Here is a 26247-nt window from a genome sequence, read left to right as displayed (position 1 = left end):
ATAGAGAATGCAATTTCTTTTCTTTTCTTTTTTTTTTTTTTTTGAGACGGAGTCTCGCTCTGTCACCAGGCTGGAGTGCAGTGGTGCAACCTGAGCTTACTGCAACCTCCACCTCCCAGGTTTAAGTGATTCTCCTGCCTCAGCCTCCCGAGTATCTGGGATTACAGGTGCACACCACCATGCCTGGCCAATTTTTGTATTTTTAGTAGAGACAGGGTTTCACCATGTTGGCCAGGCTGGTCTCGAACTCCTGACCTCAATTGATCCGCTGGCCTCGGCATCCCAAAGTGCTGGGATTACAGGCGTGAGCCACCGCGCTGGTCAGAACTGCAATTTCTACAGTGGCATTTCTCCGAACTGAACTAACTGTGAGGCAGTGGGAGGAATGCGCACTGGACCCAGAGTCATTCAATGCACATCGATCCCTTCTGCCCTGGGGGCACCTAACCCAGGCTCCAGGAATCAGAGAAGCTTCCCAGAGGAGGAGGTGTCAAATGAGCCCTTAAAGCTAGCCAGGGGTTTTGAACGCCTAATTGTTGGTAAATGGTTGAGGCATGACAAAAATATTAATATCCACTATTTATCATCATATTATTTGAAAGTGACCATGTATACTATCTTGCTTGAAGAAGTCTTTGACAGAAAAAGCAATATCATGTCATTTATAAATTTTCTTGTTCTAAAGAAAGCAGTTATATATATATCAAATTATGTAAATAAAAGTTATTTATACCAAAGAAAAAAAAAAGGTAGCCAGGGGCTACATGCTGGACAGCCAAAGGGAGGCGGGACCAAGGGGCAAGGAGGAAGGGCTTTCCTGGCAGAAGGAACACACTCTGCAAAGACATGGGGGTGAACACCAGTAAGGGGAGACAGTGTCAAAGTGTTCAAAGAGGCTGGACTCTGGTGGGGCAAGGGCTGCTGAGAGCTGAGGCTCGCAAGGCAACCAAGGGCCAGACCACACAGGGACTTGGTGCCAAGCTCAGCAGCTTTGCAGGGTGGGCTCAGGCAAGTTGCTCCCTGTCTCTGGGCCTTAGCTGCTTCATCTGAAAAACAAAATAGTCTCTCTTGGGATCTTGGAGCTTGAGGTTGCTGCTATTTCCTACCAGGGCTCTAGGGATGGGGACCCACAGCAGGCAGCAGGGCATGGTGCAGAGTGCCTGGCCCCACGGGGCTGCCCAAAGAGTAGGGAGGCTTGGCTAACGAGCTTCCATCCCACGGACCTGCCTGCAGCCTTGGTAAGAAACAGAGAACCCCAGCGATTCTGTTAACATCACACTTCTGGCTCGATTGCAGAGCTGGCCATGGCCTAAGAACCAGAGAGAGATCCTGCTGATGAGAGACACAGATGTTGACCCTACGGAAGGGAGACTCAGGCCACATCCTGCTCCAGCCCCAGGTGCTTGGGGCAGCTTCCTGAGTAGCCCAGAGTGTCGGGGAGACAAAGAGTGCCCGCCCCACCCCCACAAGGGAGGTGTGAGTGCAGAGAGCCCCCCAGCCCTCCTCCTGGCTGGGCCCCGAGTTCTGCCCCACACCTACCTCCATAGCCCTCGTACAGGCTGATGTCGAAGTAGCTGCCAAAGGCAGATGCGCTGACAATGCTGTAGGTGATCTGGTTGTTGGGAGGGGAGTCTTCGTCTGTCGCCTGGAAGGAAGAGGGCAGACAAGGGCCCTGAGCCTGCAGGAGGCTGGGGGCCAGAAGAGGTGGGCAGCTGGGAGGGAGGGGAAGACTGGCCCTGTTCACAGCTCCTTTTTTGGGTGATCCAGCCCTGGGTTGTGTCCTGGCCCAGGACCCCAGGAGGCACCCCTTGTGCTTCAACTGGAGGTCGCACTCTGGCTCCCAGCAGACGCCCTGCTCCCCTCCATGTGCTGGGTGTGGAGGCAGCCTGGGGAATCTAGAGGGCAGGTGGGAGGCCCAGGAATAATGCAGAGGCCTGGCATTCCCAGAGGCTGAGACACAATTACCTCCCACCCCCAACCCCAGCTGGAACACCCCCACCTGCAGATGCCCTCCCTGACTCCTGGAGCCGGTTAGGGCCCTAGGGTTGCATACCTCATTGGTCCCCTTATACCCAGTGGTAATTTCTTATCTAATTTCTGCCTCCCTCGCTTAGACTGTCAGCTTCATGTGAGCAGGAACCTTGTTTCTTGATTGCTGCTGCATACCTACAGGCCAACCCAGTGTTTGGCCACAGTGGGTGTCTAATCTATGCATGTTGCATGAAAGCAAGGAGGAAAGAAGGCACCTGGAGTGGGGCCAGGGATCCCTCTTCCCCTTGACTGTCTTCTCTGGGCGCTGAATTAATAAGCTTCTTTCCAGGTCGTCGCTCACTCTAGAGCCTCCAGTGGTCCCCACCACTCGGGGTACACCTGGACCTGAGCAGGGAGGGCAGGGCAGGACAGGGTTGTATGGGGGGCCATGGCCAGGCTGGGCGGGCACATGGTCTGTTCTTCTCGGTATCCCCAGTGCTCACCCTTCCAGCCTTGCCTTCATCCCTGCCTACTTCAGAAACAACTTCCAGATGGAGGCTCTGGGTCCCATCCCTTGGGGTAAGCAGCATGGGGAAGGGAGGACATTTAAAAGTCTCTGGTTAAAGGTCACTGAAGCCTAGTGGGGGACTTGCTGCAGGAAGCACTTGGAGAATAGCATTCCAGGACTAGACCTGGCTCTGCTACCCTACTAACTATGTCTTCGTGGGCAAGACTCTCCCCTCTGGGTTCCCCTTCTGTAAAATGGGGTTGCACTCCATGGTCTCTGCGGCTCTTTCCAGCTGCAGCACTTCCTGATTCTAGTCAGTCATTAAAGGGCTTGGAGGGGGTCCTGACACAAGGAACTGCTCCCCACTCAATGCCCTTGCTAAGGGAGATGGCGGCGGATGGGTCGGGGGGTGGGATCTTTTGCTAAATTCTGACCTAATATTTAAGCTGAGACAGACACTGTGTATAAAGCCCCACTTGGTACCAAGGATATGAGGTATTGCTCAGAGAAGGCCCAACACAGACCAAGAATTTGACTCCCAAATTTATGCAGTATTCTTTGTGGATGGAAGGTCAGCCCCTCTTGCAGTGGGTTCCCTAGGGGGTTGGTCAAGAAGAAAGCACAGGCTAGGCACGGTGGCTCAAGCCTGTAGTCCCAGCTGCTAATGAGGCAGAGACAGGAGGATTGCTTAAGCCCAGGAGTTTGGGGCTGCAGTGAACTCTGATTGTACCACTGCACTCCAGCCTGGGTGAAAGAGTGAGACCCTGTCTCATAAAAACAAAAAACAAAAAAGAAGCAAGCAAGCAAGTACGGGGGAAGGGTAAGATGAATGGCAGGAGTGCAGGGCTTCCTGGCACCTTACCCGGAGCCGCACCAGCTGTGTGACAGAAGGCTCGTTCTCCCGCAGAGCACCCACATAGGCATCCTTCTGGAAGGTGGGCACGTTGTCGTTGACATCCAACACATTGATCCTGACCCGGCCTGTGGTCTCCTCGCCGCCCCCATCCCGGGCAATGATCGTCAGGGTGAAGCGCTGGATGAGCTCATAGTCCAGCCTGGCAGTCAGCATGATGAGTCCTGTGTCCTTGTCCAGCGAGAACCTGTGCCAGGCCGGGAGGATGGAGGGGAGGAACACGATGGTTTAAAACAGGCTTGTGGATGGGGCCGGCATTTCCCAGCCTGTCCTTGCCCAGAGTGACAAACAGAAATAAATGAAGTCTGAACTCTGCCTTCCCTTTCACTTGCCCTGAGAAGAGCTGTTGTTTCTAAAGGGGGTGGGCGGGCGGCGGGGATCAGGATCACATGAGGTGGGCAGGAGGAGTCGCCTGATTTAAGCAAGGAGGAAACCCAGGCAGAACAACCCTCCTGCTGTGAACAGGAGTTCCTACCTACTGCAGATATTTAGATGCTGGAGAACTGTGAGGGTAAAAACGTGTGCCATCTCAGATCGTTTCACACCAGAATGCTAGGAATGGGCAGAAAGCAGCTGGTGAAGGGCAGGGTGGTTGGTCCTCTTTTGGGAGCTGCCCCTTGACTTTGAGGAAATGAGCCTTGAGTGGGAGGCTGGTAGACATCTCCCAGGTAGCAGAAAGGTCTGGCGAGACAACCCCTCCAACTACCTCATCTAAATGTCCCCTCAGGAGCCTCATGTGAGCTGTCAGTTGATATCTGTGTGCTCTGACCACAGCTGCCAGCCACCAAGCCTGGAAGGTTCTGGCTCAGAGTGAGGAAAGTCTCAGGCCCAGAAGATGGGAAGAGGTGGGACCATCCAAGATGACCAGGATAAGGCCAAGTGAACACGGGTCCCCTGGGGAAAGGGCTCCCTGTGCATTCAGCCATGCTGGTGCCTTCCTCCCATTTGAGGACCCCATCACTGAGTGACAGAGAATGGCCAGATGCCCCTATCAATCTCCCTGTCTCTTCTTTTTTGAGATAGGGTTTCACTGTGTCGCCCAGGCTGGAACACAGTGGCGCAATCTCAGCTCATTGCAACCTCTGCCTCCCAGGTGCAAACCAGTCTCCTGCCTCAGCCTCCCGAGTAGCTGGGACTACAGGCACCTGCCACCATGCCCGGCTAATTTTCGTATTTTTAGTAGAGATGGGTTTTCACCATGTTGGCCAGGCTGGTCTTGAACTCCTGACCTCAGGTGATCCACCCTCCTCAGCCTCCCAAACTGCTGGGATTACAGGCATGAGCCACTGCATCCAGCTCCTTCTCCATCTTTTCTTGATCCTTCCCACAGATAGTTGGGGCCAGCCATTCAAGCTGACACCCACCACCTCACTCATTCCACTGGGCTTCCCAGTGCATCAGACACATGGCCTTCAAGCATGTTAAAAGTGAGAGGGCGCCAGGTGCAGTGGCTCATGCCTGTAATCCCAGCACGTGGGAGGCTGAGGTGGGTGGATCACCTGAGGTCAGGAGTTTGAGACCAGCCTGGCCAACATGGTGAAACCCCATCTCTACTAAAAATACAAAAATTAGCCAGGCGTGGTGGTGGGTGCCTGTAATCCCAGCTACTCAGGAGGCTGAGGCAGGAGAATTGCTTGAACCTAGGAGGCGGAGGTTGCAGTTTGAGCTGAGATTGCACCATTGCACTACAGCCTGGGCAACAGAGCGAGACTCTGTTTAAAAAAAAAAAAAAAAGTTAGAGGGCTGCCTTTGGCTTGGATTAACTGAAGACAAGGGAAAGAGATGGCCCCAAATCAAGCCTGGACCAATTTACCATGAGGGGTGATGGGGCAAGGCTGGCGTGTGTCAGGCAGGGAGGCGAGTAACCCTCCTACAGGCTGCTGCATGTTGAGAGCCCTCCTGGGGCAGGCTGTGTAGCCTAGTGGTGAAGGTCACATGCAGAAGCCTGACCATGGCACTTAATGCTATGTGACTTTGGACAAGTGACTTAGCCTCTCGGAGTTGCACTTTCCTCATCTGTAAAGTGGGGATGATAAAAGTGCCTAGCACTGAGTTCCTCTGTCATTTCACTGAGAGGATGACATGAGACAATGCCTGTGAAGCCCTTGGCCATGATGAGCCTGACATGTAGTAGCTGCGGCTGGCTGTAGTGGTGGTGTGCTGTCGCTAGTACTTCAAAGCCTCTCAGAGACACGATGGATCCATTCTTAAAGCTAAAGGCTATCTTTTGAGGGTCAGATAAGCTGTGCCCCAGAGAGTTGAGGAGACTTGATCAAGGCTGTGCCACAATCAGGGTCAAACCAGCCACAGTGCCCATGGGTTCCAACTTCCAGTCCAGTGCTCTAGCCACAGGACCCAGCATCTCCCTCCCTGGGCACTGAAAAGTTTCCAGATCTCATGAGTCTGGGGAGGGCCAAGGACCACTGCGGAGGGGCCTGAGGGGCTGTGGGCAGAGTCTCACCTGTCAGGGTCATCACTGAAGAAGTAGTTGACTTCCCCAAAGGTGCCTGCATCATTGTCTGTTGCCTGCAACAGTGAGAACAAGAAGTCATTACTGCCAGGCCCAGCTGAGGCTTCAGGTCTACAGGAAACCCATGTTCCTCTCACACGTCTCCTTTGGCCCAGGTTGAATTTTCTGAGGCCCAGACCACAGTGAGGCCTGGTGAAAGCCTGCTGCCAGTCTGGGTTAGGAGAAGGTCAGAAGCAGAGTGCAAAATAAACTGGCCTCTCCACTCCCACTGGGTGTTCCTTCTCTGTGGCCACCCCAATGAGGCCCTCCTCCATCTCCCCTGACCTGAAGTTTTAGTGGGGGTTTGGCTTTTGTGGCTTGGAACATTGGCTTCTATATTGTCCTTGGCATGGTTCTAATCCACAGTGCAGGCTAAATGACATCATTCATTCATTCAATAGTTACTTATGAAACACATAATCCATGCAAGGCACTGTTCTAGATGTGACCTCTGCTCTTTTCCCAGACCGCTGCCCTAGAGCTGGGCAAACTGCTGCCTGCCACGAGATGCCCATAGGGAAGGGCCTCAGACTGACTTTGGGGTCCACTTGCATCTGTTTTATATTTAAGGTATCTCTATAAGATTGTAAGTGGATAAAGCCCTCACGGCTAAAAATATATTTTGATCCCTTAGCGCTCAATATTTTTTGAGGTTCCTTTTAAAGTTCCTGGAGTCTATGAAATCTAGTAAATTCTATGTTCTTTATGATAAGCCTGAATTTTCAAGGAAAGGCTAATTTGTGTTTAGTATATTCAGTTCAGGAAGGCAGATAAGTGAAAAATATATTTCTATCCCAAATGAATGAAATGAAAAAAAGTTTATACCCAAAGGGTTAAGATCTTAGTTATCCAGAAAACTTGGCTGTACAGAAAGATGCCATTTCTGGGGGCTCTGAGCTGCCAGCTTTTATAGGACTGCCTCTTGTGTTGGATTTCCATTCAATATCCCCACAGCTTATGCTCCTATAGACTATGCAGACCTCTGTCCCTGCTACCACCCCAGCCAGGCTCAGAGCTCATCACAGGTTCTCAGGGGGTGCGTGCTGAACAAGTGAAAGGAAGGCACTGAGCCATGTCACCACCCTCCAACCCAGGACTGGCTCCCAGACGGGGCCTCTCCCACTGCCTGCGTCATTCCGCACGATGGCAGCAGTCACTGCTGGCTCCTGCGCGCCTTCTACCTACAACCCCTTCACCCTCACAACAGCCCTGTGAGGCAGGTACTATTATTAGCACCACCTCCAATTTACAGATGGGGAAACTGAGGCATCGAGACAGTACATCATTCACTCAAGGCTTCACAGCTAGAGAAAGAACAGTGCTGGATTTGAATCCTGTGCCATCTAGCCATGCCCTTGCCCTGCATCAGTGATTGCCTCTGAGCCAAGAGGGGCTCTCGTTCTCAGAAGGAAGGGAGCCTGGTTATTCCAGGCGAGGGGACACGACACTGCCCAAAGTAACCCCAGATTCATCCTCACTTTACAGGGACGGAGGAGAAGGGGAGTGGGAGGAATCCCAGAGCCCTTCCCACCCCCAGGTTCCACTGACAATCATGGTCATCAATGCATGGTCTTGTTGGACTGTTATAACTGCAGCTTGGTCTCGGGAAGATCTGACTGCCATGCCATTGAGCCCTTTGGCGAGGGGTCACTGTGGTGTGGAGGCCTCAGTTCCAGGTCACTTTGTGACCAAACCATACCTCCTTGGCCCCCATCATTTGCCTTTGTCAAAGGAAAAGGGTTTGGGGAAGGACAAGGGCAGGGCAGGCACCTGTGGGGCTCACTGCGCGGAACAGACGGTGCCTGGTATGCAGTAGATGCTTGATAAATGCCTGAAAAATGAATAAGAAGGGGGTGGTGCAGATGAAATAGGGAAGGGGCAGAGAGACTGGGGTGAAGACAAAGAAGGCAGGACTCAGAAGAAAGGGGACAGAAGTGAAGCAAATGGCAGAAAGAAAAGGGAAAGGGAAGTAGAGGAAAGACAGCAGGCTAGGAGGTGGAGGAGGGCAGCTGAGAAGCAGAAAGTGGGGTGTGCAGGGAGGGAGGGGCCTGGGTCATGGGGGGCATGCTGCCCCTGGAGAAGGTCACATCTGAGCCCTGGGGATGAGCCCTTCAGATCTGGGTACCCCACAAAATTGCTCTGGACTGTCAGGACAGGAAGGATATGTGAGGTGCCTGCATCTCATCCCCTTTACCCTGGGGCCTGAAGCAGCTGAGGCCCAGGGAAATTAGGCGATGAGCCCCAGGAGACAGGACTGGACTGTCTTAGAGCAGAGCTGACTTCGCACCCCCAACCCTTGCAAGGCTTGGCCTCCCCTGCCCAAGTTGGACTGGGCACAGCCATGGCTCCCACAGTGACCCTTGTCCCCAGGGCCTCTCACTGCCCGCCCAGGCTGCCGATGCTGACCAGGGAAGATTTGTGAGTCCTTCAGTGCCACCGCCTAATGATCATGTGAAATATGTATGCCTGGGTGAGGAGGAGAGGGAAAGCTTTCATTTTTCAAATGTAGGAAGCCAAACTAGATAAAAAGCTGCTCCTTGCCCCTGCCAGGGTGAGGGCAGCAGCACTGACCTTAGGCCTTGATGGGTGCGGGGCCAGTGCCAGGCTGCAGCAGGGCCTGTCAGGGGCCCTGGGCCTGGGAGGAGGCGGTAGATCCGTGCTTGAAGGAAAACCCCTCCCCTTCTACACACATTGTCGGCCCTGAATGTCTAGCCTCATCTCTGACCCAGACTGGACCACGTGCAGCTCTCAGGACCTGGCTCTGCCCCCTCCGCTTGGACGGCGCCCCACCCTCTCCTGCCTGGCTTACACCCTTCTGCCCTCCCTGACCCCCAAGGCAAAGTTAGGGCTCCTCCCTGCGCACACTCAGTATTCCCAGCCCTGATCACACTGAGGCACTGAAGCTAAGGTTAACGGGCGTCTCCCCCAACCAGAATGTGGCTCCCAGAGGGCAGCGTCGGGTCATCAGGTCCACATGTGCCCAGGGCCTAGTACAGGGCCTGGACATAAAGGCAGCTCAAGAAAGGTAAGTCTATCTCTGTCACCTATAACTACAACTGCACCCACGTTCTCATGACACAGATCAATGTATGAATTTAATTTTGACCAGACCTCCACAGGTAAGTACTGTTATTACCACCTGCCATCCTGCCCTATCCAGGCAGGGGCAGCGACTGAGTCTATCCCAGCCCCAATCTGCTTGTCATGGCACCTTTTAAACAACCTCCTCCCAAGCAAGAATTGTTTGTGGTTGATCAACTGAAAGTCCAGCAGACGAATAAAGTGGCAGACAGACAGTGACCCTTGGGGCCCATTTTAGGAAGGAGGGTTCGAGGAGTGCCAAGGGCCTATGTATAGAGAACAAAATTTCCTCTTCCTGCTGCAAACACCCCCTTCCCTGCAATGTTCTAGGAATGAGCATGTCTGTCTCCCTGCAGGGTAACTTTCAGGGTCTCACAGGCCAGCCAGATGGTGACAGGGATTGGGGAAGGGGATGGCCCAGCTGGCCACTTTCATATTGTACCTAAGAAATGCCAAACCAAAGGCCGGGCATGGTGGCTCACACTTGTAATCCCAGCACTTTGGTTTGGGAGGCCGAGGCAGATGGGTCACTTGAGGTCAGGAGTTCAAGACCAGCCTGATCAACATGGTGAAACCCCATCTCTATTAAAAATAGAAAAATTAGCCAGACATGGTGGCAGTTTCCTGTAGTCCCAGCTACTCAGGAGGCTGAGGCAGGAGAATTGCTTGAACCTGGGAAGTGGAGGTTGCAGTGAACCGAGATTGCACCACTGCACTCCAGCCTGCGTGACAGAGTGAGACCCTGTCAAAAAAAAAAAAAAAAAAAAGACGCCAAACCAGGGCTCCAGGTGAGCACCTCAACTGTGCTCCAGGCTCCTCCCTCTGGTGTTTCTGTGTCTCTGTTGCCATCTAATGGCTCCCCACTGGCTCTGGGCTGGCACTCAGAGGTACACACTAGTGCATTTTACCACTTGTCCAGGCTCTCATAAGAGGCCCAGGGGCAAGAAGTCAAAGCCAGTAGCTGAAATTATTGTCCTTCTCTGCTCAAAATCCCTCAATGGCTCCCTATGATCTGCTGAATTAATTTCACACCCACACCCTAGTGTCAAGGCTGTCCACAGTCTGGCTGGGCTTAGTGTTCTTGTATCTACCTCTTCCCTGGTCCACCCCAGACTGTTCTCTCATTGCTGGCTCCTCTATCCTTTCCTTCTGTAACTGCCTTCCAAACTCTGATCCACCCCCAGGACCATCCCAAATGCCTCTCTCCTAGAGTCCCTAACCATTCACTGGTCTTGACCCAGGAGCCCCTCGTCATCCCGCTCTTGGAACACGTAGCAGAATCTGCCATTCCTGAAAACTGTCTGTGTGTGCCCCACTTTCCTCCCTGTGAAGGAGAGAAGTTTGTATCTAACTCATTTTTGCATCCTATGCAGTACCCCCATACAGGGCTCAACATCTCTGCCCAATTTAGTAGAATGTGTGATTTCCATTGCCAGCCACGGAGGGCCAGTATAACCTTCCTTCTGTGGGGCCGATACCCACCCCTATCAGACACCACGGTGGGCAGCAAGCAGCGACAGAGGGGTTGCCGGATTGCATGGGGCGAGGCAGAGTTTATAGAGCACCTCCAACACCCTGGCTCCTGCCGAGGCTCCCTATTGCTCCCGCCCCACCCAGAAGGAGACAGGCACAGAGGATGTGCAGGAGCAGCTGAAGATGCCTGGCACACCACTGAAGGCACCTTCATGAAAACAGTGACCAGACACTTGTTCAGTCACATATTTAGAAAATTATTTTTTTGCGATGGAGTCTCACTCCGTCACCCAGGCTGGAGTCCAATGGCGCAATCTTGGCTCACTGCAACCTCCGCCTCCCGGGTTCAAGCAATTCTCCTGCCTTAGCCTCCTGAGTAGCTGGGATTACAGGCGTGCGCCACCATGCCCGGCTAATTTTTGTATTTTCAGTAGAGACGGGGTTTCACCATTGTTGGTCATGCTGGTCTCGAACTCTTGACCTTGTGATCTGCCTGCCTTGGCCTCCCAAAGTGCTGGGATTACAGGCGTGAGCCACCTCGTCCGGCCTAGTAATATTTTTTGAGCTTTTCCAATGTGCTGGCTGCTGTGCCCAACACTGAAGTCACATCCTAAGCATGACAACCTGGACTGCCACTTAAAATCAGAATGGGGAGACCAGGCACGGTGGCTCATGCCTGTAATCCCAGCACTTTGGGAGGCCAAGGCAGGCAGATCACCTGAGATCAAGAGATCAAGACCATCCTGGCCAACATGGTGAAACCCAGTCTCTACTAAAAATACAAAAATTAGCTGGACATGGTGGCACGTGCCTGTAATCCCAGCTACTCGGGAGGCTGAGGCTGGAGAATTGCTTGAACCCGGGAGGTGGAGGTTGCAATGAGCAGAGATGGCGCCACTGCACTTCAGCCTAGTGACAGAGTGAGACTCCATCTCACACAAAAAAAAAAAAAAAAGTCAGAATGGGGAGACAGATCACCAAGGCGAGAAATGACTAAGTAATGTAATTCCAGGCAGCGGTAAGAACTACGAGGAAAACAAGGCTGAAAGTGGGCTTGAAGGTCACTGAGGCTGCTGGCTTAGATAGATTCATCCTGGAGAAGCTATCTTTGGACAGGTGTATGTCAGTCTGTGGGACAGTCATCGGCGGGGCACCAAGGAGTCCAGGTAGCTCCTGGAGAGAGCTGGGCACCTGCTGGCACCAAGGCCTGGAGAAGGGCTCAGGAAATCTCTGCCTCCCCCATCAGCCTCCCTCAGCAGAACCATCAGGGGAAGACTAGTGAAGATCAGTGGCCGCTCAGAGCTCAGCACCCGTCCTTGCGGTCAGCCCCTGACCTGCAGTCAGCATGTGGGGGAGAGGGTGCAGCCAAGACTGGCTGCTGCCTAGCGCCTGATTTATAAGGCATTTCTTCTGATTCTCCCCAATGCTGGCATTACCAGCAAAACTAATTCCATCATTTGGGCCTTTATAATTGCATCTGCAAGTGCTTATTTCTGTGATGGACAATGCCGGCAGAAGTGTAATTTTCTTCTGCTGACAAAAAGGAAAAAAATAAATACATACGGGGGTGAAAAATTCCAAGGTTAATACAAGGTGATTGGAGGAGCCTGTGGTGGGGGAATGGCTACATGCTTGGACTGGCGAGGCCTGAGTCGGCAATGCCAGTCTTTCTCCTGGCTGTAGCGAGGGGAAGGGGCAAGAGGGTGCCCCTCTGACATTTCGTTTTTAGCACTTAACTATGTGCCACCAAATTTACCAAGCATTTCCTGCACTTTATTTCATTCAATCTTCCCAACAGCCCTATAGGACCAGCACCATAGTATCTCCACTTTACAGATGAAGGAGGGGATAGAGACTCAAAGAGATCAATCGACTTGGCCAGGGTGAAACAGTCACAGCGCTAGAACATGAATCAACATGGTTAACTCCAAGGCGTGCGCTCTTAAGACCTCCCCTCCCTTGCTCCTCCCTTTGGTGGGGCTTGGGGAGCGAAGTCTGAGCCTGAGAAGTCTGAGTCTGAGCTTGAGAGCTCGGCCATGGGATCCAGCGTGCTCCTACTAGGGTCATCCTCCTCGCCCTGTCGAAGACCGATGGGCCCCCACAGGCAGTTTGCCCTTCTTGCCATGGTGGCTGCTGCTCCCTACATTCTGCTTGGAAAGAGTGGGCTCCCAGCAACTCCAGCTATGCCCACCAGCAAAGGTGGCAGGGGTCTCTGGCTGTGGTTTCCCAGGATGCAGCCCCTGAGCCTAGACCCTCAGATACCCAAGCAGGTGCCTCCCACAGACCCTTAAAGAAGGGCCTCACCTGGTCCCAGGCTCAGTCTTGGTCTGTGCAGGTGGCTCAGGGTCTGGATTGGAGGGAGCTGTGTGGCCCAACCTGAGGCCACCTTGGAAGGATGGGGCAGTCTGGCTGGCTGCAGGTGCCCTTCCTGACCCACCTGGGGCTTTTCCCATGGCACCCTCTCATGTAGTCCCCTTTCATCTTGTGCATTCAGAACTCTACGTCCAGCCCAGCTCCCGGCCCTCTGGTGCTCAGCGCAACATCCTATGCTCACTCTCTGGGGACCCGCTATTCCAACAGTGCTCAGGCCCTCCTGTCTCTTTGTCCCCTTCCTGAGAACCCCTTCTTACCCAGCCTGTCTTTGCAATTAACAGTCATCATCTGTCAATCTTTTCCATTGATTTGCCCTGGAACAGGATCCCCCACCTTACAGGTTGCCTGCCTTGTGTGACTTCGTGTCATCTCTCTTTCTGTGTCTCCACACTTCCTACTTCTTTAAACACACGCACGCACCACACACATCCCCTTTCTCTTCCTCTCTCTGCAGCTCAAGCAGCTGCCAACAACTTTCTGCATCCTGTACCCCCTGCACACTCTCCGAGAAACTTTCCTTTTCTCTCCCTGTCTGGCTCAGGTAGACTCTACTCAGAGGTCTCCCACACCTCCACCTCTCTCTCTCTCTCTCACACACACACACACACACACACACACACACTCTCTCTCTCTCTCTCTCTGTCTCTCTCTCTCTCTCTTTCTTTCTCTGCCTCAAGCAGCACCCCTACTTGTCCCCAGCCCAGTCTCAGCCCCTGCGGTCTCCTCCACACCCCCTCCCTACACACCTGGGTGTCTGTCCCTGCAGGCCACAGGCTGGCAGGCACGCACTCAATCACTCCCCACCAGCGCCCACACTCCCGTCATGCACGCACACTCACAGGAATGCCCTGCACGGGGCTTCTGCTCTGAAGCAAGGCAGGCCCAGCTGCCTCCACAGCAGCCCTGGGTCCCAGCAACAGAGGTAGGCGGCCGGTGCTGGCAAGCAGTTCTGCTCCCATGCACAAATCTGCAGAGAAGGGCACGCAGTACAATTTGTTCAGGAAACAATAGCAATGTTTGACATGTCATAAGGATTGATGGAGCAGAAATTTACATGGGAGAATGCATTTTTAAACAGCTCTGCGGAGCCCCGGTGCTTCGCTGGTAATGCTTTCCTCATTCATCATTCACTGAGCCCCTCTGAATAAGTCCTTAAACTGTGTGAGATTAACTGCACCCTTGTAAGCTCTGGGGGGCTGGAGTGGCTGGCAGGAGGCAGGAGGACTCTGCTGCAGGAACCCAGTAGCCCAGAGGCCAGGGTGACCTCCACATGCCTGCTGGGGCCCCCGAGGCCCTTTTTCCCCCCCTCCCATAGTGCTGTGGACAAGGGTTCCAGCTTCTCTCTGGCGTGTGAGGTAGAAGCCAACGGCCAGGAAATACCATCCAGTCTGCCCCACGCTTCTAGGAAAATGCTTGGTGCCTTGGTGTTCCCCTCTCGTCTCAGAAGGAAGTGATTTAATCTGAGAAGGAAGCCAGGGCTGGATGGATGGGAGCATGGTGGGTGTTAGATGGGCAAAGGGGAAGTGTGGTGGGAAGCTGCTCTCTGAGTGCCTTTATGGGCATTCCTGGGGGTGGCCATGCACCTGGGAGAAAAGGAAATGATGGGTGCTCTAAGGAAAATGGTTCCCATTGCACTTTGTGTGAGGGATAAGAGAGTTAAGAGAGTACATGTCTTGGGTTGGCAATGGTACCAGGGAGTGAACGGTGGGGTGGAGGGGAGATGTTGGGGGGCTGTGATCATAGGAAAAGGCTTTCGTGCCTGCTCTGGGTCTTCTGAGCATGTGGGAGGCCTTAGAACAAGAGGGTGCTACTGGGAAGGGGGGCTGGGCTGGAGGCTCAAAGCACTGGTTGGGTGGAGGGACCAAGCAGGAGGGCAGTGAGGACGGGATGGGGACCTGACTGGTGCTGAGGCCTGCAGAGAAAGGGAAGGGGACCTTCCCTCCCTTTTGTTCCATTGTGGACCTGGGCTGGACAGCCAGCACTCCATCACCAGTGCCAACGGTAGACGTTCCTAATGGATCACGGCATTGACTGCAGACGAAGCCTCAGAATATCTCTCAATCAGTCTTTCCAACAACCAGTTGCAGGTGGAACTTGTGTTAATGCATCTTTGCTATCCCGTTGGACTCTCTGCTCCTTGAGGGTGAGAAATGTGCTTCTCCCTGGGAGGTGCAGTGCCAGACCAGGCATAAAAAGCCTCCAAAGGGATTTGTGGCCAGGTGCAAAGTCATGGAAATCCCACTGAGCTCGGGGGTGGGACCTGGGTTCTGCCCTACGCGCACGTGGGACGTTGCGTAAGACACTGGGGTTGGCCAGCACGCTGCATATGCCTTCTCCGTGGTGCCTGCTCCTGGCTGTCCTTGTGCCAGCATCCATCCTCAAGCAGCCTCCTCACCTTGCCCACACACTGCCCTCTGCTCCTGCCTCTCAGACAGTTGCTAGGATCCTAACAGGCCAAGCGGCTGCAGCCTCACACCCTTTGCACCCACAAGTCCCTCTGCTAGGTCACTCTTCCCCAGATCTCCGGGTTGCTGCTCCTTCTCTTCCCTGCGACCTCAGTGGACAGACTCTGATCTATGTGTGCAAAGCACTTGCATTTGTAAAAGCCAACTCTGACTACAACTCCAGGGCAGGAACAGAGGCTCTGAGATGAGGCAGTTAAGGCAGTCACTCAGGGGTAGTGGGAGGCAGTGGGGGCTTGGACCAGGGTGGTCAGGGAAGTCCAGCTGGATGTGGCTGGACTCCAGGTATGTTTGGAATCTGGAGCTGACAGTTCTTGCCAGTGGATAGGTGTGGTGGGAGAAGGTCATGGTTTTGGTAAGAGCACCTGGGTGAATGTTGACTGGGCTTCCCCCCACCACTAGAATATAAGCTTTATGAGGGCAGGAACTGAGTTTGTCTTGTTCCCCAGGGATCCCAAGCACCTATCCAGTGCCTGAAACACAGGAAGCCCTCAACAAATATCAGCTAAATAGATGAAAGAATAAATGAGATATCTGATGACTTATGAGGATCTTTTTTTAGCAGACAAGCTAAGGATCTTAATCCTGAGTAGATGGACTTCTAGGGAGGGAAGGACATCAGAAAGATGATGATGGGGTCTGGGGGAGAGATAAAGGAAGATGGGGACGGGAGAGGGAGAAGGAGAGAAAGGAAGTGATCAAAGGAGGAGGAGAAGGAAGAGGGGAGAGAAGAGAGGAGGGGGAATGGGGAGGAGATCAAAGGAAGAACAGAAGGAGTAACCACAGTAACATCTGCTCTGAGCCTCAGTTTTCCTATCTGTAAAATGAGGTAATGAGAGCACCCACCTCAGGGAATTATTGTGAGGATTAAGGAAGGTAATGTACACAGGCACTTTAGCTCTGTGCCTGGCACACAAGAGTCACTTTCTAAGTGGAGCTAGTATTATTATTTCCACTTCCAGTTCTAAGAGCTCTCTTTGTCCAGCCCTCTGCAAACGTGCTCCTGCTGAGCCTCCTCCCAGGCCACCCCTCCCACCTGCCTGTCCTGTGCCAGCAGGAGGTCTGTGGAGGTGGAGGGGAAGTGGCGCTAAGCCCTGCAGGAGGGATGCTCTAGGGAAACCAGGGCCAGCCCTGGGTGGAGGCTGACGGGTGCTCTCGAGGTGTGAGGCTCTCGGCTTGTTTATTATCACAGACGTGGTGTTGTTCTTGGGCTCCCCCACCTTCTTCCTTATTTCCCTTTATTTTATTTTAAAACCTGGAAATAAAAATTGATGGGGAGCAAATTGCTGTGGACAATAGCTCTGTACTTAAAGGAGTCATAGTGGGGGAAGCAATTATGGTATGTCAAAGGCCGTCAGGGTGGCCGGTGTCTGCCTGTGCCAAGTGCCTGGCACCACCTGGTGGTCCCTGGGGCCTCTTGCCAGGGAGATGCCTGGAGGAGGGGTATCGGGCTCCCCTCAGAGGCACAGGGATAACCAAGGTCATTCCCTTGCTGAGTGCCATCCGTGGACCTGGCACTGTGCAAGGCACTTCACACAACCAGTCCCTAATCCTTTTTTTTTTGTTTGAGACAGAGTCTCACTCTGTCGCCCAGGCTGGTGTGCAGTGGCACGATCTTGGCTCACTGCAACCTCTGCCTCCTGAGTTCAAGCAACTCTCATGCCTTAGCCTCCAGAGTAGCTGGGATTACAGGTGCCCACCACCATGCTTGGCTAATTTCCTAATCTTTAAAACAACCGGAAACACAGGGGTCACGTTCCATTTTACAGGCAAATAAACTGGCTGACAGTAACTGCAAAAATAGTAGTAATGCTCACTGATTTAATCCTTACTGGGTTCCAGGCATTATTCTAAGAAATGCACGTGTATTGACACATTTAATCTTCACTCCCACTCTATGAGACAGGTACTAATACTATCTTCATTTTATGGACTAGGAAAGCGAGGCTCAGAGAGGTTAAGCAACATGCCTGAAGTCACAGTTCCCACAGGGGGCAAGAAAAAAGACCCAACAAGGCCAGAGGTTAAAAGTCCAAGGATGGTGTAGACAGGGAGTGGGAAGGGAAGCAAGGGCGGAGAGAAGTCCAGGAACCATGAGTCAGTCAGGGCTTCCTGGAGGAGGCAGAGCGGAGCTGCAGCCGGAAGAAGAGGTGGGGCCTTGAGATGCAGGGGAGACGGCATTCCCTGAGGGCAACTGAGGGAGAAACCCAAGGAGGCTGCAGTCTGGGGTGGGTGGTTCAGAGACGGGTCGGGGCACGGAGAGAAAATATGAAAGCCGGCATTGGAAGAGCTGTCAGGTCCCCATGGCCAGCCCTTCACGTCCTTATCAACATGTCCCTGTCACTACTTAAGACATCTTCAAGGGTGTGTAATGGGTTGAATGGTGACCTTCCAAAAGATAGATCCATGTCCTAACCTCTGGGACTCACAAATGTGACCTTATTTGGGAAAGGGGACTTCGAGAAAATAATCATGTGGAAGATTTTGAGAGGAGACCATCCTGGGTTATCTCGGTAGGCCATAAATCCAATGACAAATGTCCTCATAACGACATCCAGAGGAGAGGCACAGAGAAGTCGCATGCGGAGACTGGAGTTCTGCAGCCACAGGCCCTGAACGCCTGGAGCCTCCAGAAGCTGGGAAAGGCCAGGCAGGATTCCCCGCTCAGCCTGAGAAGGAAGGACAGCCCTGGCAGCCCCTCCATATCAGATTTCTGACTCCAGAGCTGCAGGAGAAATACATTTCTGTAGTTTTAAGCCACCCAGCTGGTGGCACCCTAGGAAACGGATACAGGTGATACCCAGGGAAGGGGCAAGAGAGCAAGATGCTCACAATCCGAAAGGACTTGGGCCCTCTCTGGGGCCAGTTATCGAGTTGGGATGATACGGTAGAAGAGGAAAAGGGGAAGAGCCTGAGAGATGTGGGGACAGACACCGTGTCTGAGGCTCAGTTAAGTGAGACATTATGAGCCGAGGAGATGAGAGAAGGGGGCAAAGACAGTCCAATCAACCCCCTGGGGGTGCAGCGAAACCTGGGCTGGTAACGACGCCTCCTACCATGACAGTATCTTCCCAATGTCCCCACCACAAGTCATAAGTCTGACGCCCTCCCTCCTCTCCCTTGCCCTGTGGGATACGCAGGTATCAGGCAGCCCCAGTCCAGTGGGAAGGTGGAGAGAGGTACCTGGGTGGGGGCTGGTCACTGCCTATGCCCCAGGGACATGACCTCACTCCAAGGTGACTTGGTGCCTGGCAGGACACTCCCTACGCCTGTCACTGGCGGGTGCTGATTGGGTCGGCACATGCGGCTCGTTAATGAACCATATTGATTCCACATTCTCGTGTTGTCTCCCTAAATGGCAAGCCACACATCTGATAGATTAAATGCCCACACGATTGCCCGTCTGACATCTCTGTCACTCCGCCCGCAGGTCCCTGATGAATTTTACAGCCCCAGGCTGCTGGAAGAAACTAAGGTCAAAGTCCCACGCGGGAAATATAAATCACCCATGATCTCTGAGACCAGCAGAGGCTTCAGGCCCAGCCCCTTACTCACCTGGGCCCACGCAGCCCAGGGCTGCACCGTGATGGTGCAGTGATGGTACAGCTGGGTTCTGTGTGTGCACGCAGGGTGTGAGGGGGCGCGCAGGGTGGAAGGGGGTGCGCTGGGTGTGAGGGGGCGCGCTGGGTGGGAGGGGGTGCAGGGTGGGAGGGGGAGCGCTGGGTGGGAGGGGGCGCGCTGGGTGGGAGGGCGGGCAGGGTGGGAGGGGGCGCAGGGTGGGAGGGGGCGCGCAGGGTGGGAGGGGGCGCGGGGTGGGAGGGGCGCACTGGGTGGGAGGACACCCAGGGTGGGAGGGCGCTCAGGGTGGTAGGGTGCGCACAGCGGGGGAGGGGGCGCACTGGGTGGGGGGGCGCACTGGGTGGGAGGGGTACGCTAGGAGCACTCATGCCAAGAAGCAACCCTCACTCCCAGTCGCCTGACATTTAGGTTTCCTGACTCCTCTGCCCACCCCACCCCAGTTATCAGAATGTCCTAAAGCAGGCTGGAGAAACCCACTGAGAGAAGAGCCACCTATCTCATTTATTTGCTTCCCGAGGAATCCAAAACACTCGGACCTCACTGTGTTAAAAACGTCCCCAGAAGGTGGAGAGGGCACAGTAACATTCTCCCCATTTTGCAGATGGAGAAACGGAGGTGTTCAGAGAAAAGGGGCTGGCCCAGGGTCATTCAGTGGGTCACACACCTGAATCTTCTGACTACCAGTTTGTAGGTGGCGATACAGTGGAAGCCTAAAGGGCTCTTTTGTCCTGGCTTTATTCCCCTTTTAGGTGGGTGGGTGGGTTCTTCTGCAGGAGGCTGGGCGGGCAGAGAGAGCGCTGGGCCTGGGTCAGCTTGGATGTTGGCTAATCAAGTTCAGTTTCTGTCTCGTCATATCTCAGCCCCACAGTTTCGCCAGGATCTTGGGGAGCAGTTCAGTCTCCATGAGGCCCCATGGTTAAGGGAAAGAATTTTGGCATCTTGGAGACAAGGGGGTTCGTGCCTCCGTTCCGCCCCTTCCGTGGGAGTGCGGTCTGACACAGAGCTACCTTCTCTGAAACTCAGTGTTCTCATCTACAAAATGGGGAGGCTAATTCCAACCTCACCAGGTTGCCATGAGGCTTCGATAACACACGTGACAGGAGCGCGGCTTGGCGCCAGGCCCTCAATATTAGTACCTATCATTTGATGAGCACCTGGTCTGTGTCAGGCATTGGGCTAAGCACTTTACATGTATGATTTCACTGAAGCCCACATAATTCTGTAATGAACTATCATCACCCCCACTTCCAAAAGAGGAAATGGAGGCACACGGAGGTGATCTGGCAGAGACTAAACAGCCATGCCTTCCCTAACTTTCACAAATTAACAGAAACTGATTTTTCTTTTTAAGGTGGACGCAATGCTACCTGGCTAAAAATGCTAAATTTCCTGGCCTCCTTTGCAGCTAAGCACAGCCATGTGAGATGAAATTTTGACCAGTGAAGTGAGATGAAATTTTGACCAGTGAAGTGAGATGAAAGCAGAAGTTTGCAAAGCACTTCTAGGAAGTATCCTTAAAAGGGAAGGGAGGTTCCCTTTTTCACTTCCTCCATCCTGTGCCTTGAGAGATGGATGTGATGGCTGGAGTTCTGGCAACCACCTGGGACCATGAAGATGAGGGACACACCTTGTGGGTGGTGGAGAAGAGAGCTGGAAGGAGCTGCCCAAGGCTGGTCATCTGTATACTGCTTTTACATGGGAGAAAAATACACCTTGATCGTATTTAAACAACTGTCTTTGGGGTCTCTGTTGCTGATGGCTGTACTGGCTCATTGTTGATACAAGTAACCTATTCAAAATCATAGCTCAGAAATGGCTGAGTCAGGCCGGGCACAGTGGCTCACTCCTGTAATCCCAGCACTTTGGGAGGCTGAGCAGGGCGGATCATGAGGTCAGGAGATCGAGACCATCCTGGCCAACATGGTGAAACCCCATCTCTACTAAAAATACAAAAATTAGCTGGGTGTGGTGGCACGTGCCTGTAATCCCAGCTACTCAGGAGGTTGAGGCAGAATTGCTTGAACCAGGGAGTCAAAAGTTGCAATGAGGCAAGATCGCACTACTGTACTCCAGCCTGGCAACGGAGCGAGACTCCGTCTAAAAAAAAAAACAAAAAAAAAAGGAAAGAAAAGAAAAGAAATGGCTGAGTCAGGGTAAACCTGGGTGGTCTAAGTCTGGAGGACGCGATCTTTATCCCTTTGCTCCCTGTAGTGAACACTGGAGAAACACAAGTTGATACTACCTTCCTCCTCCTCATCAGATGGTGAAGCAGAGAAGGCTCCTTCTAGAGAGGTTCAAACTTAGTTTAGTTGAACATCTATCTATTAGTTGGTCATGAAATCAATCTAGTGGTTCACGGTTAGCGCTTAGAAAATGAAATCTAGCAGAATTAAATCAGAAAACACTAGAGTGTATTATTACATGTGTTCAGGAAGTACTGCTTTGCTGGAGATAAGTGTCCGTGTGAGTATGTGTCCTGGGTCATGAAGTTAAATGTCGTTTTTATGACAGGCATATGGAACTTTGAGCCACTCCAGAAACAAGCTGGTAGGAACCATAGCTACTATCCCTGCTACAGAGATTACAGAGTGAGATTAAGCCACCCCAAACCCACAGGCCCAGCTCGACCTCTCCCTAAACCTCTGTGGGTCCCCCACCCACCTGCTGCTCTAGGCTTTCTCCCAAATGTTCCCTGGACAAACTCTCAGGCCTAGTTCCCAGGGGCTGCTTCTGTCACTCTTTCCCCTCTCTCCCCTGTCACCTGAGTTCCAGGGCTCATAACCTTCCTAGCTCATGGCACTGGTGGACTCTAAACAGGCATTTGGTCTGCAGCATTTACAAACTCATTCTGGCCCTGGCCACTTGTACAGCTCTCCATTGTCCCCTGGCCCAGGGGGTCCATTTTCTTCGCTCTGCTGTTCTCTGAGCGATTGTCTGAGCAGGAACAATCAGCGGCAAACCTACTAAAGGGTGACTTCTGACAGGCGCAGAGTACAGGGCTTCATGGGCTCTCTGTGCTGGAGGTGACTGTCTACAGGCAGTCAGGTGTTGTTGGCACAGGGGGCCTTAGAGAGCATCCAGCAGAACCCTTTCATTTTCCAGATGAGGACGCTGAAGCCCCTTCAGCCATGGACCTGCTCAAGGTCACCCAGGGAGTGAGCTGCTCCCGCCGTGCAAGCCCACTTTCCCTGGACTCTGGAGACAGCCTACTCCGAAAGGCTGGAGCCCAGCTTGGGAGGTGAGCCCTAAGGGTGACTGGCAGAATGGAGGGGAAGCCAGGGGCTTTGGAGTCAGACCGTCTGGGGTCTGAATCCCAGCATGGCTGCTCACTAACTGGCTGGCCTGGGACAGGCTGCTCACCTCTCCGGGCCTCAGCTTCTTCTACACAATGGGTACAGAAGAGACGGGGAACGCCCTGTAAAATGCCTGGCATTCACTAAGCTCACACCACTGCTTCACCAGGCCCGGGATGAACACAGCATCCTCTTGTTTTGGCAACGGGGCAAAGATTAGCCGCAGACAGAGCTGCTCGGTCAAGGATGGTAGATTCTGGAGGTGCTGGTGACAGAGGCTGTGGAGTGCTTCAAAGGCGGGACAGGCAGTGAGGCCTTAAATCAGTTTGCCAAAAATCAATTTGTTGAATGACCAATCAGCTGAAAACCATCAGACCTCACACAAGGTCCAGGACAATTCACTTCCGAGGCAGAGGCGGGGGTACCCCAGAGCAGTGAAGGAAAGGCGACAGCCTGCTATGTTCTCTCTCTCTCTCTCTCTCCATCTCTCACTCTCTCCTCCCTCCCTCTGTCTTCCTCTTTCTCTCTCTCTACCCTGGTGCTACCTCTCACTCCACGCCATTTAGGTTTCACAGACAGATATTTAGATTAAAGAGACAAACACAGGCGAGGGGCGCTGAGGCCTGACAGACAGAGGAACTCCGGACCCGTCAATCACTGACAGCCAGCTCAGCCTCCTCCAGCTCCCACCCCAGCCCCTCTGAGGGAGATGAACAGAAGAGCCCATTAAAGGGGCCTAGAAGTACATCCGTAGACACCCCCAGATGGGAGCGAGTGTGTCCACAGAGGCCTTCCAGGCCAGCTTGGGGGCAGGGCTGGAATGACTTAATATTTTCTGTGTGTGTGTGTGTGTGTGTGTGTGTATGTGTCCCTCTTTATTTAGCCTCCCTCTTCCCCTCCCCAGGCTGCAGATAAAGAATTCAATTTTCTTTTAAACGGTGGGGAAATTGGAAGAGATTTTGTTCTGTTTAAGCACAGCTGGAGTCTCAGGTCTCAAGGGTTTGAGAACAATGAGATCAATTAAGATGCCAATGGTGGGGGTGTCAGGAGGGGGTGGGGAGGGAGAATACCTGGCAGGGGGGTGCTGGGGAACGCTCTGGAAGAGCTGAGCAGGCTCTGGAAGTCCAGCTTCTGATGATTCTTGGGCAGAGGTGCAAGGGCTGTCTTTCCTGCTCTGACCGGCTTGTCCTCTTGGTTTTGCTAAAGCCTGCGGACCAGGCCTACCCCTTGGGCCCTGTTATCATCTCCCAGGCTTACTAATAATTCATGTTGGCAATTTTTGTCATCAGCTTTATACAATGGTAGAATCAAGTCGAATGGATGCTATCAGAAGCAGGGAGAGACAACTGTTCTAGAAAACCATGGAGAACCCTGGAGGTCTGACACAGCAGGCATTGGTACGCTTTTGGAGCACTTGCTGTAGGCAGGCCCTGGCCTATGACCTGGCCATACATTATTTCATAGCATTGCTGAGATAGGAATTACTCTTCCCATTTTATAGATGAGAAAATGGAAACCCAGAGCCCGTCAGTCACCAGCTCAAGGCCAACCTGCAGGCAGGAAGCCGAGGCAGGACCCCAACCCCGCCTAGGGCCTACTTGCAGCCCTTTCCACTTGACATTTGGGACGGCGCAGGGCCCACCTGGTCAGTCAGGCAGAGATGGAGACGCATGCACCTTGCTGGCCTGGGAAGGAGAAGAGCGAAGCAACTCCAGCAAGGGCGGGGAGAGGAGGGTGGAGCAGCAGGAGGGATCTGGACTTCCACTGTCCCCACCTGCATGGTTGGAGCCTTACCCTCCCTGGCTTCTTGCAGTAGCCTCAGAGTGGGTCTCCAGCTTCCACCCTGGTCCCTTCCATCCCCTACCCCCGGCCTATTCTCCACTGAGGAGCAGCGAGGAGATCCATCCTCAGGGCTCTCCTAGACTTGCTACCCACGATGGGCTCCCAGGGCTCATCACCTCCTGGTCTCTATGCCCCTCCCACTCTGGGCATCCACCACAGCCAGGCTGTTGCTCAGAGTCTTTCACCTGCATCCCTTACCTGGGCTACTCTTTCCTGGATTTTCAACCTGGATCCCAGCTGGCTTCCTTCCAGGTTGTTTCATGTCACTTTCCAGGAGAGACCTGTCCTCCTGCACCACTTGATATAACAATGCAGTAGCAACCCCAGCCCTGGCACTCCCTGCCCCTGCCCAGTTGTATTTCCCCACATCACTCATCCCCATCCCCTGGGCTCTGACTTTCCTTGTTCATCATCTGCCTCCTGCCCCTGGAACAGACAGGGAAGTTGTCTGGCTCACCATTGTCATTCCAGGCCTTAAATAGTCGCTGGATTTGCATCTGGAGGGCACCCTTTGTCCCAGAGAGTGCAGAGTTCTGCTCTGGGAGGGGAAGGAGGAGAGCAGACAATCCAGGGAGACACAGGGGCTCCCAGAGGGCCAGGAAGGCCCAGGGCACCTGCCCCTGCCCAGCAGCAGCCAGGGAAGCAGGGTCAGCTCCTGCCCACCTGCCTACAGGGCCAGACTGAAAGGCAGGGCAGATTTCAGCCTTGACCTTGGACTCGTATGCCCTGATTAGGACTAGGAGGCCCAGGGGATCCTGGAAGCTGGTGGCCATTACACCTCCCTACCCTTGGCCTTGGTCCCTGGGCTGCAGTCTGCATCCCCAGGGATGCCTGATCTGTGAAGGGCATTCAGAAGGCCTCCAGCCCATCTTCTTCTTGGACTGAGCAGGATACTAAGGTCCGGAGAGGTTGTAAGAATGGGACAGGGCCACACAGCAACTCAGTGGCCTGGAAGCCAGGCCTTGGGGTTCTCTGGCCAGCAGTCTTCTCCACATGCTCATCACCCGAGGGGATGTTGGGGGAGCCTGGCACAGAGAGTGAAATGTGGGGTTATGAGGCTTCAGGCTTGGACAAACATCTCGGTTGCCGATGGGCTGGGTGGCCTTGTGTATGTAATTTACCCTCTCTGTGCTTCATGTGTCCCCATGAGGCCTCTGCTAACCTTCTCCTGCCCACATGCCTTCCTCCAGCAACTGCCCAAGATACCCCAGACCACTCCAGACACCATAGTAGGAGTCCAGTCTACTTTGTGTTGCACACACCATGGGTGGGGCCCCCGAGACAGAGAGAACCTGCCTGGGGAAGGTTTTCAGTGGCGTGGGGAAGGAACACTTGCCAGCGAGCCCTCGTACAGGGGTGGGAACAGCCACAGACAGCAAGACACACAGCATGCTGGGGCCCCAGAGAAGAGGCAGAGGAACTCAAGAGGGGACACATGCCAGTTACCAGGAAAAGTGGGCTTTTTAAGGGGGTGCTGCCAAGGAGGATGACCCTTAGGGTAAGCAGATTTTGATGGTCTCAAATAGGAAGGAGGGAGAGGCAGACAAGTAGCAAGCAAAGACGCCATGGCAAGAAAATGCTGAGGGTTGAGGGGTGTTGAGGATCTGGGTGGGCAGGAGAGAAAGGTGTGAGAGGTATGGGGGCAAGGGCTGGAAAGCAGCTCAGGGCCAGGCTGCGGAGGCCTTGAATGCCAACCCAGGTCTAGAAGGTTTGAACTCCACTGGCCAGGGAGTGCCTGAGGCAGCAGCGATCACTGTCTTTTCACTTCCCAGTCACTGAGAGCTCGTCCCAGGCTGGAAATGGGAGTTGCAGGTTTCCCTTCTGCTTGCCTGCTTCCTTTTGCGCCTTCCAGGAGGAGGTGAGGGAAATTGTGGCATCATGGCACTGTGCTCATGCATGACCGCTCAGAAGTGGTATGGAAAAGTGACCTCTGAGTGATCCTATGACATTTACATTTGTGTAAATTCTTGGACACTCTCCCCATTGACAGCTGAGGAGATCTACGTCCTCTGCCCTTGAATCTGGACTTGCCCTGGTGACTTAAAACCAGCAGAATTCAGCAGAAATGATGCAGTGTGACTTGGAGGCTGGCAGCTTCTGTCTGGATCTCTTGGGACACTCCTCTCCCAGAGGCCTCCCCTGGGGTGCGCATGCTCAGAACTCCCATGCTGGGAGATGTCTGGACACGTGGGGAGGCCACATGTAGGTGCTTGGGCCACAGTCCAGCTGCACTCACCTTTCAG

General features: G+C 53.5%; 1 protein-coding gene across 1 annotated transcript in view; it reads right to left on the bottom strand.

Annotated features, from left to right (window-relative positions):
* LOC116459102 (cadherin-23) overlaps positions 1-26247 on the bottom strand; it is a 317512-nt gene that overhangs the window by 31613 nt on the left and 259652 nt on the right. The window contains exons 14-16 of the mRNA XM_058436324.1: positions 5854-5918; positions 3342-3579; positions 1540-1645 (exon numbers count right to left, since the gene is read on the bottom strand). Coding sequence (XP_058292307.1) covers positions 1540-1645; positions 3342-3579; positions 5854-5918 — 409 coding nt within the window. The remainder of the gene's footprint in view (positions 1-1539; positions 1646-3341; positions 3580-5853; positions 5919-26247) is intronic.

Source organism: Hylobates moloch, unplaced genomic scaffold, assembly GCF_009828535.3.
Source record: "Hylobates moloch isolate HMO894 unplaced genomic scaffold, HMol_V3 SCAFFOLD_3, whole genome shotgun sequence".
Lineage (NCBI taxonomy): Eukaryota > Metazoa > Chordata > Mammalia > Primates > Hylobatidae > Hylobates > Hylobates moloch.
This window is presented reverse-complemented; position numbering and strand designations above follow the sequence as displayed.